The 17,106-nt window shown below is 50.5% G+C and overlaps 1 protein-coding gene across 1 annotated transcript; it reads left to right on the top strand.

The window, feature by feature from the left end:
* The first annotated feature begins 4,807 nt into the window (after positions 1-4,807).
* KLF9 (KLF transcription factor 9) lies at positions 4,808-16,275 on the top strand. Its single transcript, XM_005489644.4, has 2 exons — positions 4,808-5,662; positions 15,818-16,275. The coding sequence occupies exons 1-2, from the start codon at positions 5,194-5,196 to the stop codon at positions 16,048-16,050; spliced, it is 702 nt and encodes a 233-aa protein (XP_005489701.1). The 5' UTR covers positions 4,808-5,193; the 3' UTR covers positions 16,051-16,275.
* The last annotated feature ends 831 nt before the right edge of the window (positions 16,276-17,106 follow it).

Below are 17,106 nucleotides of genomic sequence, written 5' to 3'. Positions count from 1 at the left end.
CATCCCCATCACAGGGGCTCGAGAGCCGCCAAATTGCTCGCAGTTAAGCTGCAATTCAAGAGGTATTAGAAGGACCTCAAGACCAAGACCACAATCAATCCTGTCATGCAGAATAAGGGCAGAATTAGACCAGAAGAAGTTAAAGGTAAGAGTAGAGAAACATAGTCTCCAAGTAGTAAACAGTAAGTTTAGTAGTAAACAGGAAAGGAGCACAGCTCTGTATCCGCAGTGCTTGTTTATAAAAGAAGTTGAATTTGAGACTGATAGTACTCATACTCCTGGATTTTCAGGCCAGAAGTGTGTTCTGTCAGCAGCCTTCTACTGTACAGCTGCTTTTGAGATGGAAGGACAGTTTGCTAGTAGATACTTACTGCGTCTTGAAAGACTTTACGTAGCAAGCAACTCTGCTGAATCCTTCTGATCTACAAAAATTGAATTTGAGGGTTTCTGTTGCATCACATAAAGCAACATTTTGTCTGCTCTGTGTTCAGTGACTGAGAGCCATTCCTTCAAAAGGTTAAAGCACTTCCTTCCTACCGCACCAGCCTTCACAATGGGAGTTGTGGCAGTTGTCTGGTGGAAGAGGTTGCTGTATTCCCCTGATGATACATACAGACAATCTGGGCAATGCATTGGTATGAAAGATACCACACATGTGTAAAATATAATGTGTTCATATTTATATGACAGCTGAATTACCATTCTATCATGTTGCCAAAACATCAGTCATGAATTTTCAGCGTGGCCATGGGCTTAAAGAACACATGTCAGCGAACAGGTCGTTTATCTTGATATATAATTTCAGCCATTGCTAACAATTGATCATTCCCTCAGCATCTTGTCAAATCATTTGGAGGTTATGCCATAAGCCTTGGAGAATGAAAAAAGTCAAAGCAGAATCTGGAATGCTTGGAGCCTGTGATCTTCAAAATATTAGGAAATATTAATACAGAAGAAAGAAAGATTTCATTTTGTCTTGGAAGAAAGTTACCATCAGAGAAGAAGCCTCTGTGCTCCACAGAATAGCCCACAAAAAGCCATAGAACAAGGTTTGACGCAGAACACCTGATTCATAAAAACAGACTGTCTTTATGAGACCATTTGCTACTCAAAATAAAGGTTTTTTGGCCACAGTGGCACTAAAGGTCATTACATAAACTGGCTTTTGGAGCAAAAAACTTGAGGGTTCCCACAGTCTGGGTCTCTCCAAAGGTGCCTGCCAGGTGCATGTCATCCTCATCCTCCAGAAAGAGGGTGCAATGTTTTAGGCATGGGGTCAGGTGCACAAGACTTGAGGGCATGGAGTAAAGGATGGTTGACATGGTTTTTATTCTGAAAAGTTCTGATTTTGAAAACAGAAGATGTTTTTGAAAGCCTCAGAAATAATAAAAAGCTCTTCTTCCTCCACGGCCTTAAATCTCTCCCAGAACTTGTGCCCATCCCTCTGGTGAGAAGAGTCGTCCCTCACAAACACACAGCCTTGTTCTCCCTCACCTTCTTTGCAGACTCTTGAACCTCACTTCTCATGCTTTTTGCTATTCCCCTGCAGCATCTCCCTGTGCTCCCCTCAAGCAGGAGTCCCTGCCTGTTACCTGTGCCTTCCTCACTCACCTGGGGGTCACCGTTTTCACTGCTCCCAGCTCCCCACGACAGCTCCTGTCCGTGCACTGTCCCTCTGGAGCAGAGAACCAGCAGCTGCCTTAAAAGCAGCTGCTGAAACTCCCACCCTGACTCCAGCCAGATGTGCTGCATTCCTGTGCCCAGGCACTGCGCAGAGGGCAAACATCTGCCCGCCAGAAGCTGGTTTGGAGCCCTAAACAGTGGGATGAATTTGGGCTTCAGGCTTTCGGGGGACAAAGGATGTCAGGGGTTTTATCTAAGTGCTGCTGTGGGTTCAGAACCGTGGAGTGGTTTCTGTTGAGAGGGACTTTAAAAGATCACCTAGGTCCTACCCCTCTGCCAAGTTGTACACCACATTTGTACAGTCTAAGAGAACATCCTTGTTTAGCCCAGTTATTGCAAAAAATTAGCTGTGAATTATAAACCGAGCTATGGATTAAATGCATGCTCTGAAACCATCAGCACAGTCAAATCTGAGTGATGGCCTGTATCATCTGGAGACAAACAGGTTTGTGAGCACAATCCTGTTTCCAGGCACATGTGTGTTGCCGTTCAGAAAGTACACATGGTCACTTTGATACTGTCTACAAGTAAAAAATTCTGTATAACATTGACATGGCTATTTAAATATTGTTTGGACCTAAATCACTTGGAGTCTTGGGGTTTTGGACTACTAGATACATTAAAAAAAAAAGGTAATACATTGTCTTAATTGGCAGTATATTCTTGGAGGAATATTGGAATAATTTTAAAAGCTTGGTATGCTTCCCCATTGTGGAACTGGGCACAGATTATGTTCTAATCTTTACATTAGCCAAGAATTACCTTAAAACAAAACAAGCTTGTAAACAAAAAAGGTTTGTCTTTTTTATTTTAATTTGTCATTAACACTTTCCTCTCTGAACTGAACTGTACAAATTAATATAAGAGGTGTTTACTAACGTGAGTATCCGACATGAAATAAGCAAGTCACCTTCCGGAAAGCTATTTGCATGTTACTGAAATGTGGATTAGGACATCTCCTAGCAGGAACTTTGGGACACTGTCAACCAAAGAAGCTCTGAAAGTGCTGTGAAAAAAGATTACAAACATCCAGATTGTGAAATTTACGACACCCAGATACCCAGATTAACAAACCTGAGATGCTGTTTTCTGTGTAAAATGCTGTTGCCCCTCTGAAGGAAACAGAAGGTTGTAGGCACCAGTACTATACAGAAACCAGACTTTTATCAACAGCTTTAGTGGTGAAGAAACAACAATGCCTTCTGTTCCTCCTTCCTATCAGACCTGGAGATCACACCTCTTATTCTGCCTGGTGTCTCTCCAGCACCAGAGGCCAACGGGTGCTAGATCAGCTGGGAAAAATGCTGTGAGAACAGGGTTAAGAGTGACTTGCTGACTGATGACTGAGACCTGAAGACCACCTCGTTAGAAACATTGCTCTATTCACATTCTCTCTTTGGTCTTCATCGGCCTACAGATGATCCACTTACAGACCTAGCCTCTAGCTCTTTTGTTTTGTTTGTGCATTTTTTTTCTGAGTTATGGCACATAAATTTATCCATGGCTGATGCCAATTATCCATGGCAAAGGATTATTGCTGCTCGAGGTTACACACAGTGACCTAGTGTGCTAGCATACAAAATGGCTGACATCACTAATTTTTATCTCCTGCAGGAACAGAACAACACTGCCTCATTTCGGTAGCTACTTCCTCATCATTTCCACATTCAGCTAATGAAATTATTAGCAACCCATAAAGCTCCTCACCATTCAGGCCCTGTCTGGTTTTGTCAGGAAGGGTGGGCTGCAGCTGATTCAGTCAGGGACCCTGGCCTGCCAGGACTCAGTCTGCTTGGGATGCAGTTCACAAAAGCCGGGAAAAGCTCCTCTGAGAGGAGTGCTTCTCCATCTAGGTGGTGATTTATTTCAGAGGCACCCGTGTTACTGTGGGGAATGCCGTAGAGAGGCTCACGGGCATTATTTCAAAGGCAGAATCTTTTTGTTACCCTCTCTCCTAATCCTTGCAGAGCAGTAAAAGGCACTGACATACTTCACACTTCGGTACTCCTGGCTTAGGGATGATGGTAACTTCGTTTCCTTTTTTTTAAACAGTGCTTGCTCCAGAACCCAATTATTCACCCTTCTCTGGCTGAACATAGGTCAGTCAGCTTTCACAACACTCTACGAGCTTTGCGCGTTCGATGGGGCAGAGATGGGGGCGTGTTATTTGGGTAGACGTAACAGGTTTTGGGGATTCGATTAGACTGCATGGCACTTACTTGGCGAGGGGGTAAGTGTCAACCTGACCTTTATGTTCGCTAGCAGAGGCCAAACGGCAGACACTATCAGGTGGCCCTAAAGCCCTTCCCCGAGGGTGCCTTTCGGTGACCCCCGCCGAGGCACCTGCCCCGCTCGCCGTGGGGGCACAGCGGGTTCCCCTCCGCCCCGCCTTACGGAGCCGCCTGTCTCAACGATGACGCTGCGGCAATGGAGCACCCAGCGCCGCCACCGGGTTCCTCCGAGGGCTTCTCGGGCTCCCGCTTCCTGCACAGCGCCCTGCTGCCGTCTCCAGCCCGCGCGGGCCGGGGCCCCGTCCCGAGGCAGTACGGGAGCCGCACCGGGCGGGCGCCGGCGCACCGGCAGGCCAGGGCAGGGCAGGGCGGCCAGCCCGGGGTCGCGCCGGGGTCACGGACAGCCCGCCCGGGCGGGGCATCCCCGCGCCTCTCCCGCCCTTCCCCGCGCCCGCCGCTCCCCGCGCCTCCGAGCGTTGCGCACCTTTCGGGACCGGGCGCTGATTGGCGGAGTGCTGCCAGTGACATCAGCCGGCTCACTTCCCATTGGCCGGCCCGTTGCTGGGACCGTAGGACTTCCAGGGAGCCACTTAACCCGCTCGGCGCCGCCGCCCCGGGTCGCCCCCACCGCGGGCCCCCGCCCGAGGCCGCCGCCGGCTCCTCCGGACCGCGGGCGGGCCGGCGGCGCGACCCCCGCGGCGGGGAGCGGAGCCGCGGCGCCCCCGCCGTCGCGGCCCCGGCGGCGCCCCGGCATCGCTGCTTTAAGCGGTCGCGGCGGGGCGCCCGGAGTAGCACGCGGCCTGGGGAGGGAGCGCGGCGATTGGCTGGGAGGCCGCCCGGCGGACACGCCCCCCCTAGAAAAGGGGCGCCGTGAGTGGCGGGGGGAGAAAGTAAACACAGCCGGCCGGCCCTGCCCGCGGACCGGCCGGGGCGGGAGGGGCTCCGCGCCTGACGTGATGGGCCCCGGCGCGGCCGCCCCCGGGCAGGAGCACGCGGGGCGCGGGGCGGGCGGTATCCTCTCCCCCGGCCCCTGCGCCGGACTCGGGCCGGCCGCGCGGGCGGCGCTCCCCCCTCGCCGACTGCGCGCCGCCCCCGGGGGGCGGCGGTGAAGGACCTGCCCGGCGCCCCGCTATTTATTCGCCCCCCACGCCCCCTTCCTCCTCCGCCCCGCTCTTTCCCGCGCCGCGGGCGGGCCATGGCTGGCGGCGGCGCGGTCGGCCCGGCGGACGAGCAGTGAGGGCGGACGGAGCCCCCCTTGTCGTCGGGGCGCGGCCGCACCATGTCGGCCGTCGCGTACGTGGACTTCGTAGCGGCGCAGTGCCTGGTCTCCATCTCCAACCGCTCCGCCGTGCCCGAGGCGGCGCGGCTGAAGGTGCCGGGCGAGGGGGAGGCGGCCCGGGAGCTGCGCGACCCCCGCGACGCCTGGAAGGACTACTGCGCCCTGCTGGCCATCGCCAAGAGCCTGCTGGAGCTGAACAAGTACCGGCCGCTGCCCGCCCCCTCCGTCTGCAGTGACAGCGTGGAGAGCCCCGACGAGGACGCGGGCTCCGACAGCGACGCGGCCACCGAGCAGGGTTCCAGCCCGCCCCGCAGCCCCCCGCCGGGGCCGCCCCCCCGCCTGCGCGCCGCCGGGGCCGCCCCTAAGGGGAAGCTGGCGGCCGAGAAGCGGCACAAGTGCCCCTACAGCGGCTGCGGCAAGGTCTACGGCAAGTCTTCCCACCTCAAGGCGCACTACCGGGTGCACACAGGTCAGCGGTGGCGGAGGGAAGGGGGCGGGAGCGAGCGCTTGTCCTCGGATGAACCCGGCCAGCGGCGCGCCCGGCATCCCCGCGCGCCCCCGCCGCCCTGCCGCGCCACTCCGGCTTCGCTCGGGGCTGGCTCGTGTGTCCCCGGCTTCACGCCCCGCTTCTTTCCCCCGGCTGTCATCAGCGCCCCTTGTCCGGCGGGAGCCGGCGGCCGCCCCGGGCGGGGCTGCGGCAGCGCCTCCCGCCGCGCCCTGCCCACCGCCCACCTGCGCCGGCCGGGAACCGGCCCGGGCCCCGCGGGCAGCGCGGGCCGGCGGCAGATGCCGGCGAGCGGAGCGAACTCGGCTGTCCGGCGCGGCTGGGAGGGGAGGATGGCGGCGGGGGCCCCCGAGTGCGTTCGGGGCGTCGGCGAGGGAAGTACCGGGGCGGCGGGATTCGGGTTTCCTGCCGCTGTAGGGTCAGTCAGAACTGGGCGCCCATTCCGCAAGGGAGGCGAGGGCAGCGCAGTCCCGCCCGCGCCCCTCTCGCTGCTCCCGCCGTCGGAAGCCGCGGCCTGGGCCGCCGAGTTGGCGGCGAGCTCTGCCCGGCTGCGGGGCTGGATGCCGCGGGGCCGTGGCGCCGGGGCAGGGGCTGGCGGGGCTCGGGAGGGGGCGGCGGCCGCGTCTCGCTGAGCCCGGGCGAGCGGCACCTCTGGGGCTGGCGGACACACCCCCTCCGGCGGGCGGCACGGGCGCGCCCGGGGAGCGCGGCAGCGGAGCCGGTGTCGGCGCTGGAGCTGGCGCTAGAGCGGAGCACATCCCGGGCCATTGAGGCGCCGGACAGGGAGGACCGAGCCCGCTCTTGCCGGCGGCAGCGCCTCGCACTATCGGTTACCGAGATCCAGCTTTGACGCGTTCCACAAGGGCTTCATTCATCAAGCTGTGTGCTCCCATTCCCGGCCCTCGCTCGGGCGCCTCGGAGGGTGTGGCAACATGGAAACCTGGAGATAAAACATATCTGCAGCAGCCTAGCCCCAAGGGGACAGCAGCTGCAGACTTCTCTGTTCGTTTGTTGGTTTTCGTTTTGGTGGTTTTCCTTTGTTTATTTGTTTATTTTTAGACCTTGAGTGTAAGTGATTAAATAAAAACCTTTATAGGTCTGAATTGCTCTTGGGATCATAGTGGAGTACAAAAGGCTGCTTTAAAAATGTTCTGAATTAAAGGGTTGTGTTCAGTAACAGAAAGGCATGAATAAAATGAGACAAACACAACCAAGACATTTCATGTGCTTTACATCAGTTCTGTCAATGACGGTACCTTTTGGATTTTGTCTGTTGGTGGTGATGGTTAGCGGTGTGATACAAAGTGAGTTGATCACCCAAGGAATGTACCGCCAGGCATTGCTGTAGAATTTAATAAGGATTGGGTAGGATGTGGCCGCATCTGAGCTCCAGCTCAGGCTCCGTGGCTCCGGTGTGCCTAGGTGTGCGTGCACTGCAGAGGAACAGGCTCGGGGCTCCTTGCCGAGCGGTGCTCTGCGGGCAGGTGTGCTGGGTGCTGCTCTGGAGGCCGAAGAGAAGCGGTAGGATTACTGGATTTGGCTCAGCCATGAGCTCTGCGGTTAGGCTTTCTCTCTGAGCTGGGAAAGAGGATGGTCAGTGGTGATCCTGTGCTGACCTCGTGACCGGTGCCAGGAGTTGTGTTACCAGCTCAGACACTGCAGCTCAGATGCTCTTTTGGAGGCTCAGTGTAACTGGTGCTCTCCAAGATGTTGTCTCATAAGTGAAAAAGAAAAACGTTAGTATCATTTCCATTTACTACCCCACGCTCAAATATCCACCCTGATAAGAGAACCAGAATAGATGTTGGCTGAGATAGCATTCTGTGTGATGACATGTAAATTAATGTACTGTACAACCCACACAGCCTGCTGTAAGCAGTGGTGTTATAATAAGTACTGCTCAAGTGGTATGAGGTTTAGCATGTGCTGCTCCCAAGTGGGTGGCCTTAGCTCCAAGTATGAGGCATTTGACTCAGAAACACTGATGTACTGTCGTGGTAGTTCTGTGTGATTAAAATCGCTGCAGACATCCAGGAAAAATGAACTTTCAGAGCTTCCTAATGTGAAGTTAATTGTAGCTAACTGAAATGCTAAATGATACTGATAATGTTAGTTGTCTTTATAGATGACAACAATTCCTTAGCAACAGTGGGATTCAATAGGACCTCTGGAGTTATTCATAACTATATATTACAGAGCATTAATGGGTCCTCCTTAGTACCATTTTATTTCCTTTTTTTCAAATAATGTGTCTCTCTGCCATTTTTCACCCAGTCACCAACTAGGATACTTGCTGCAGTGTAGCCTTTAGTGGAAATAGGTGCACAGCCACCAGTTGAAGCTTCCTGGTATTAATTTTTAATATTTAATCCCAGTATTTCTATCTTGGAAAATGGCTTAAAGATTTCTGTTCACACCCGTGAACTTGTGCGTACTCACAGTTCTCTTTAATCATTAGTCCTAACCAAGCAAGTTGGGAAGCTCTAGATCCTTCTCTTTCTGTGTAGTGGTTGGGCATCTGAAAACTCACCAGTTCGTCTTTGGTAGCCTAAAGCAAAGCAAGAAACAAAATACCAAATAAAGGTAGAAGGGTAGAAGGCAAAAACCTGATGCTGAGAGGTTAAAGGTCTCTATCTTATTAACCATTCTTTAAACTTGTTGTTTCAAAGATTACATATTTCAGATACTAAAGATGTCTATATAACTGTTTGCTTGAAGTTTGGGCCTTTGATAATGCTAGTTCAATTTCCAGGAGGCCCAAATTAGCCATCCATCAGAAGCTGTCTTTTGAGCTGATCTTTACAGAAAAAGATCAGCAGGTGGCACTGCACGTCCTGCTTGTGCAAGCAGTCCCCTCGCCTGTGCTGCCAGGCTTAGGTGAGACCCAAGCCCTGGAAGTCGTACAGAGGCTGGGAAAAGGTGAAGGACCCATCTGAGCAAGAAAAAGACAAGCAACAGCAGATAAGCAGAGTTTCTTCCAAAATTAATAAGAAACAGAAATTCTCTAAATAGGTGGTTTTAGGGGTTTGGGTATGACAGGTGTAGGGTTACAGGTGTTCAGGTGACAGGTGTAGGTAGGTGTGTAGTGTTATCATTAGCCTTAAAGATGGAACAGGGGGAACAGCTTCATACAGAGGGATCTGCAGGCCAGAAGGTTTCCAGGGAAAATGAAGGCATACAGCAAAAAAGCAATCTCAGTCAGGAGGCCTGGCCAGGGAGTGCAGGGCAAAGGACAGGGAGAGAAAATGGCAGGAGAAACACGCTGTACAAAATTCATGTTTGCTATGATAGTATGAATATAATCACGTTAAAGGGCGCATTACCACTGACACTAGATCTTCTCTGTTCCTCCTTCCTGACCAGAAAGGTACCATAAAAGTAGCTTGTGAGATGCCTTCTCCTACTGGACTTTTAGGTGTGTGCTTGCCTGGGGAGGCTGGGGATTGCTGGGAATTCCACATACACATCAGATACCCTTAATTAAGAGTTTAGATGCTCAAAATCCAGATGTGGGAAAAGTTCTCCCTCTTCAGCTCAGCTTTCCAGCCAACTGTATCATCATGTAAACTGAATCCAAACGATGCAGAGAGTTTTGTTACTCCAGGCAGCTGATGCACTCTTAAGTGCTCCCAGCATTTGGCTCTCAGCAGGGCTTGGAAGCAGGGGTTGGGCAGAGGTGAGAGCCCACAGGCTGACAGTCTGCACAGGGAAGTGGAGGAGCATTTCCAGCTGCCTGTTACTGCTATCCCGATGTTGTGGTGTTGGACCAGCCCCTGTATTGGTTTGGTTTAACTGTACTGCTTTGTTATTTGTGTTCTAGATTATCTCACTCATCAGACTGTACAGGTGCTGGTATGTTGACAGTCCTCTGCTCACCGAGATCTTTCTCAGTAATTTTGTTTGAGTATAATCTGAAATACAGCATTTTAAAACCCTCCTGTCCAGCTCATGCCATGTCACTTACCCAGATCCTTTAGAATAGGACCCAAGAGCAAAAAGTGGAGCCAACAACAGATTTTTTTGTTAAATTCAGATTGCCATGTGAAATACCATGGTTAATGAAATTGCACAAATTGCTGGAGTTCTAATGGGCATGTTTCCAGGTCTTGGAGAAACATGATGATCCTGACTGGGAGCCTTGCCAGCTGAATAAGGTAGGTAGAAATCATCAAGATTAGGTTCAGAATTGTCCAATTCCCTGTTGTCTTTTTTCTGACAAAAATTTAAGATTTTAAGCAAGTGTATGTGTCAGTTGTGGGAAAGTGCTCCAGAAAAGTTTATCAATTGAGTCAGCATGACAAAGTTCACGTGTAGGACAGAAGCAGTGAGCGGGCATTATCCGTAAGAGCACAACTTCTGCTTCCAGATGGATGTGTTGAAATTGCAGTTTTACCGAATTCTGCTCAGTGTTTGTGCTGTGGCACTGGAGACCATGTGGTGGGTGTCATTGCTCTTGTTAGCTTGTGTTTCTTGCAGCGCCAGCTGTTGGGATTGCTGCAGGAATTCCTTTGTTCCTCCTTGTTGGCTGCTCTGTTGTTGTGCACCAAGCTGCTGCTCCTGTGCTTCTGGCCCTGAACAGCTTCCAAGCCTGCAGCTGGAAGAGCAGGGGAGGGCCAATTTAAGATTAAAGAAACAGGGTCTGAGGGAGTGATGGCAGAGAATACCTCAGACACTGTACACTTGTGGTAGTGCAGTTCACCATCTGTATTCAGGTTATGATTAATGTGCACAGCCTGAAAGCACTCCATAAATACTTTAAACTTGAGGGAAAAGTCTGTTGAAACACTGGCTAATAAATTTAGAGTGAAATATCGTAAGTTACATTAGCTTTCTGAATACATGTGAAATTGGATTCCTTCTTTCCCTGTCAAAGCTGTTTCATCCTAGCAAGGAAATTTGTATTGGACAGGAGCTTCTACCCCATGTCCTTTGTTCCCAGGTAAGTGCACTAGGTATGTAAGCACCAGGCTAGGAGTTGGTGTCTCTCCATTGTTGTTGTTATTCAAGTATTACTGTAAAATGGAGGAAGTTCACATGAAGATGAGCTGGGAAAGGAGAAGAGCTAGGAACTTGTCTCACATATCTATGAATGTACTGCTGAGGGCTCTGAGGTTTGGAAAGATCTTTCCCAAGTAGCTTACTTGAGTGCCCTCTCTCTCTGTATGTTTGTGTGTATGGAGGCACAGTCCCGCAGAGAAAGCCTTCTGTAACACGGTTAAAGGAGGTTTGTGCTCTGACAGAGAAGCTGAAAGGGCATCTCTTGTGTCTGATACCGCATCGCAGTGGGATAACAGCAAGACAGTTTTCCTGGAATTTAGGCTCGGCAGCAGCAGGTTGTAGCAGGTGGTTTTGCATCTGGACTTTGGAGAGAGACTCAAAACAGCTGTATGTCCAAGCAGCTGCTGACTGGTAGTTTAAGAATGTCAGAACACCCTAAGTACTTGCTGAAGGCAGCATTTTAATACTTGAACTAACCTGTTGTGTTTAATCCTAAGTCCTCATGGACTAAACCCCTTGCTGGAACCCAAACATCTGCGCCTATCCCATCTTTTTGGTCAGCACCTAAACCATGGTCATCCATGCTTAGATGACCATGGTTTAGGTGCTCCAGACAGCGTTGGTTTAGGCATATGGTCCCAAGAATGCACAGTGCTGATCTCTCTCTGCACCAGTATGTGTACCTGTTGGCATGTGTTTTAATGATCTAATTTTGGAATATTTCAGAAGAGGAAAAAGCCTGCTTGAAAGGCCTCCAGTCTGTCTGTCCAGATGATCTATCTTCACCGGAATATCTGGCTTGTGGACACTCAGTCAGTCAAACTGCAGCGTCCCACAGGAAATTGCTCATTCAGAGTGTGTGGGGCAAACAACTGGCGAGAAAGTATACCTGAGACAGCAGATATTCTGTGTGTTAAAGCCACCATGAACTGCAGCTCCTAACCTCAGTCATCCACACATAAAGCAGAGTTTTGTGGTGAGGAGGCAGATGACTAATCAGGATACCACTACTACCTGTACTTACATTAATGAGCCTGCTAATCCCCACTCTGTATTCATTTTTCAGAATTCTTGTTTCTGTATAAGACTGGAGTGTGGGAAAATCTGGAATGTCCCAGGGTAGGGGAAAAAAGATATTTTTTTTAATCTATTCAGAATTAAATAAAATCAACCTGCCATAGGTCATAAAAAGTAGCTTGGATATAGAGTTTAAACTTGCCCAGAAAGAACAAATTAAACATTTGTTGTAGAGGGTGGGGAGAAAGAAAGTTGAAAATGGCAGGTGTAGCAAGAGGGCTAAGATTAAAAGGATCTGCAAAGGCCTTTACATCCATATGGGATTTAAAGGAAGCCAAGGTTGCAGTAGTTCTTTAGACTGGAGAGAAGACCTGTGAAACACCACTGTTAACTTAGAATAAACTGTCTCATTCTATTCCTGATGCCACACAACGCAAAGAATACGAGTCTGCAGATGCACCTGTTCCTATTACCTATAAATCAGTTTCTCATTCACTTTTTACTTCTGTAAGCTGCTCTGGATACATATGTGTATACATACTCATCTTATTTTTTAAAGAGAATTATTCACCTCTTGTGTCTGTTGTGTTAGGATCCAATCACACATAGTTTCAGATTATCATGATGTACCTTTGACCATTTCTTGATGGAAAATCCCATCGGAGGCATAATGTAAAAAGTCAGTAGCATACAGCCACTAAGGGAAGCAGTGTATAACAGCACTGCATGTTGATGTTTCAAGCTGTAGCGTTACTATCCCCAAAACTAAGGGAGAAGAATAATGAGGGAGATGCACGCCTTGCCTGAGCTGACTCAGAAATCCGTATCTCCAGATGGAGGCAGCACCCGCTTGCACTGCGGCTCTCTCTGCCCCTGCCTGCTCAGCAAGCAGATGAGTTGCAAACTTGTTTTCTCAGAGGGCTCTTCCACACACATCTCTGCTGCTGCAGAAAGAAAGCACATCAAATACAGCAGATACAGCCACCATCTTTGTAGAGTGGATGGCTATCACATGCCATCAGCCATCTCTGCCTTGCTTTAAGTGCTTCCCAGAAACACACTCCATGCCTGCCTTGCACCTATTGAGGCTGTCACTGAGGCGCCATCTCTTTGGGCTGCTCTCAATCTTATAGCTTTGTGACCAAAGGGAGACATGAATTCTTGGGCTCGGAGGTGAGCCCTGAGGGCCTGGAAAAGCCTCCTTCCCCCTGTCTCTGCTCTGAGAAGCTTGGAGTTTAATACATTTAGGTGCCAGGGACGGTGCCTACTTTCATGCAGGCACTTCCAAAGTGGCTGTGACATCTTCTGCAGGTTTGTATTGCTGAGGTGATGGAGTCATTCTTTACTACTGTTCTTGGGAGCCCTGCAGTGGATGGGGGGCTGTGCTGGTGGCATCCAGATGCCTCCAAGGGAGCATGGCCACCCATCTCTGGCCGTGATCTCTTCTGTGTCCCATCCTCATGCACAGCAGCTTTTCTGTTGGTAGCAAGGTGTCTGCACCATGCAGGCTCCTGCAGCCTTTGTATCTTCCCCCAGCTGGGCCCAGGGTTGATTCCCTGCAGACTACCGTACCAAAGCACAGCAGGTGAGGTGATCCTCATGTGATCCTGGGCAAGCCGTGCCTTTCCCTAAATCTTTGTGCCTACACTGCATAACCTCAGAGTGCTTTCCCCTGGCATGTGCAATGGATGTGTGGGGTAGCCATGGTGGAGGTCATGCTGCTTCTGTCATGTGTCAGAGGGAATTCCAGAAGCAGGGCTTCATTTTATCTTCCCAAGTGAAATTCCAGGTGGGTGTGGGGGCAGAGTTCAATTTCTTAAGGACTGCTTGAGGCCAGATTTTAAACACTACGTTTAGACACTCAGGTTGGATACTACCATGTCTAGAATAGGTGCTGCTCCCCAAAGACTGATGCAGCCTAAGCACCTAATCTCCCTGTTTACAGCTGTGCATTGCTGCAGACTGAAGAGCTGTTCTGGGGGAGATGGTTGGAAATGTGGTTTCCAGGGATGAGGCAGGATGCCTCAGTTGCTCCCACTGCTCTGGGGTGTGAGTGCCTGACACAGAGGCATACACTAGATAGCTCCACAGGTGCAAGATGTATAGCAGTCCTCCCACGCTCCCGGGCTGCACCTCCCACTGCCACCTGCTTCCAGGAGCTGTGACAGAAGCCATGAGATAGGTTGCAAAAGAGCAGCACAAGTGAAACACTTGCCTCAGATGCTAAGGGCTGGGCAGGGGTGGTGTTGTGAGGCCTCCCTACAGCTCCTGGTGCTGCTCCACAGTGGAGCTGTGGCTGTGGCGTTCAGGCACCCATGACCCTCCATGCTGTTTTAATTAATTTGTTTTATGCAGGCAGTGGTTGTTCAGAAGGTCTTCTATCCGTGTCAAAACGCGTATGCTGGGGAGCCGAGATGCATTTATAATAAACAAAATAGCCCTGGCTCGCGATGGCTGGCAGCTCTGCCTCCACCAGGCTTGGGCAGGCAGCTGGTGTGGCCTCCTGTGCTCCGTCCTTCTCCCCTGACCAGGAACCAGCGTGGCCATGAGGCCCAGGAGCAAGCGCAGGGGCAGAGCCACAGGGCTGTGCTGTGACTTGGGCAGTGCCACTCTCCCAGCTCCACTCCAGGGTACGCTGGCTGGTCTGGAATAGGGCAGCTGCCTGTTGACCAGCACAAATCATGGGGAGCCCAAACAGTGAAGCATTATTTAGAGAAGCTTACTAGGGCTTTCAGGGCCCCTGGTGTAACTACACCTCAGCCAACCTGGCCTGTCCTTATCCTCCTTTGGCCTTTTGGATGCCATCAGTGAGTTCCTCCCTGCAACTCTACCATACTTTGTGTGGACTATTGTCCTCCTGGATTCAGGGCTGTTCATTCAAGTCTGTAGCTTTTTGTCCCTGCTGTTGTATCTGGGGAGAACTCCAGGACCCACTTTGTAAATCACTCCTTTTCTGGTGATCTTTGAATGTAAAGTGAGCTCACCTGTTGTACCAAACCTCATAGTACTAAGAAATACTGGAGTTCCTGAGTTTCTTTCCAACTCTTCCAAGCTGGAAGACCCCTGGGATAGTTTTTGTATTTCGTGGTTATCTATAAATAGCTGTTATAGAGCTGCCATTTATATTCCCTTCAGGAGGCTCTGAAGAAGGTAAATGAAAGGGATCAAACCTGCAGCAGTGCATGGTGGAAATCTTTTGCGTGAAGTTAAACAACTTCAGTTTCCATCTGTGCTGTGTACTAGGGTCAGCCTTGCTGCTTTGGAGGCACTGTGTTTGTGCCTGAAGGCAAGGCCTATGCAACCCACAGAGGTGAACTGTAGGGATGTGGGGTGCCAGGAAGATTATGTGGACTGCTCTTCAATCCTTGCACCCTTGTTTTGTAAAAGCAAAGTTGTGGTGTCATTTAGGTAAACATGTTTGGGTTTGTTTTTAATCATTATAGCAAACATTTATTCCAATAGAGTGGGAATAATGAGGTGTTTTTCCTGTCTTCAAACCAGCTGTCTAAGAGATTGATACTTGCTGGAACACCTTGGATTTCCAGAGGAAGGGCTGAAAGGGGAGCATGGGACTTCCCTCTGCAGGTGCAGCAGTTTTGCCCTCCATGTTTACAGCCCTGAGGCTTCACTGTTCTCCCCAGTGCCTCCCCACTCAGCTCTTCCTGGGATGGAAAGATTTGTCCTAGCTAAACAATTTTTTTTGGCGTCATTTTCTAACTGTTACAAATAATTCGGTAGAATGGGAGTGTCAGAGGAATATTTCTAGCACACCTTACCCAAGCTACGGTAGGGAGACCAATATGAAAAACATACAGGCAAAGGGAGAGCTCATCTCTTGTTTTGACAGTCTTCAGGTCATGTAAGGTTCTGCACTAGAATGTGAGTTTCGTGTGTTTGGAGGGATTTTTGGCTTCTGCTGGAGGCGAGAGTGAAACCTGATGAAGTGAGTTATCAACAACTCCACAGACGTTGGCACCATGGGTGGAAACAAAAGCGGCTTTTTTCCCTCAGCAGCATGTTCTCTGGCTCCTCAGCAAGGCTGGCATGTGCCGATCTGCAGTCCCCCTGCCCCCCATAATCTCTGCCGTCCTTTCTTGCCCACAGGTGAGCGGCCATTCCCCTGCACGTGGCCCGACTGCCTTAAGAAGTTCTCGCGCTCGGACGAGCTGACGCGGCACTACCGCACGCACACCGGCGAGAAGCAGTTCCGCTGCCCGCTCTGCGAGAAGCGCTTCATGCGCAGCGACCACCTGACCAAGCACGCCCGCCGCCACACCGAGTTCCACCCCAGCATGATCAAGCGATCCAAAAGGTCCACCTCCAGCAGCTCCTTGTGAAGGCAGGGCTGGCCCTGGGGAAGGAGTGGAGGAGAGGCGGGCTGTGGCGAGGGTGCAGGAGGTGGGGCCATAACACGAGCATCCACTGCGCTGCCGGTCACCCTCGCTGTCCAAAAGCACATGTAGCCGGCATTTAAAAAAAAAAATATTACTCAGTATCCCCCTCCCCATCTTCCACCTCCTGGCTCTGCGCCGAGAACAGTCTGGAACAAGTGGACTGTGGGGTGAGAGGAGGGAAGGGGCCAGGGAGGAGGGACCACCTCTTCCAAGGTGTGCGTTGATACTGGTGTACGTACATAGGACTGGGCGGTCTGGCCTGTGCCACCACAGTAGCATGACCCCAAAGTCTTTGTGATTGCTGTGTCATGAACATGTTTTGTTGAACAGTGTAATGCTGCTTGTATTTAGAGTCTGTCGAGTAAAAACACTTTCCGAGTCACATAAATAACTCAGATAAAAACTCCATAGCACATTGTAGAAGTGGGTTTACTTCTGTGTATCTTCTGCGTTTCTGCACTTAAAGAGACTATTAAGAGAAACATTACATATGTTACCAATAGTATATGATTGATATACTGAGATAAGGTGAATTTATACTCAATAAGGCCCATTAAAGTAAATAGGTATTTTTAACTTTTCTTTGTATTAACTATACTTTTGAATATCAGCTGGACTTTTCCAGTAAAAACATGTATGTTTCAAGAAAATACTTAAAGCAAAAAAATCCCCATCAAGAGCTCAGTAATTTTCTGACTGTGTGTGTATTTAGCTCTGTTATTCGCTTACCTGGAAAAAAACAGCTCAGCCTAGATTATGTGGCGGGCATGTGGGAGCTGAAGTGTATGTCTCTCATATGATCCCATACTTTACTTGTCAGTAATATAGTACTGTACTACAGAAATGCCACTAACAGTGCTTTATTCTGCTGTGGTTTGTTTGAATGGGTGCACAAAGCAGCTACCATCTTTACAAACTGCTGCTTTTTTAAAGGCTTTTTCTCTTCCTACACTTGCCTTAAAGATTTATTCTCTTCATACCATGGCCTAACTCCCTTGG

Source organism: Zonotrichia albicollis, chromosome Z (genome assembly GCF_047830755.1).
Source record: "Zonotrichia albicollis isolate bZonAlb1 chromosome Z, bZonAlb1.hap1, whole genome shotgun sequence".
Lineage (NCBI taxonomy): Eukaryota > Metazoa > Chordata > Aves > Passeriformes > Passerellidae > Zonotrichia > Zonotrichia albicollis.
This window is presented reverse-complemented; position numbering and strand designations above follow the sequence as displayed.

Excerpts from the sequence above, each read along its gene's own strand:
- KLF9 (XM_005489644.4), top strand. The coding sequence starts at position 5,194 with ATGTCGGCCGTCGCGTACGTGGACTTCGTAGCGGCGCAGTGCCTGGTC. Across the intron at positions 5,663-15,817 it reads GCACTACCGGGTGCACACAG|GTGAGCGGCCATTCCCCTGC; the intron begins GTCAGCGGTGGC and ends TCTTGCCCACAG.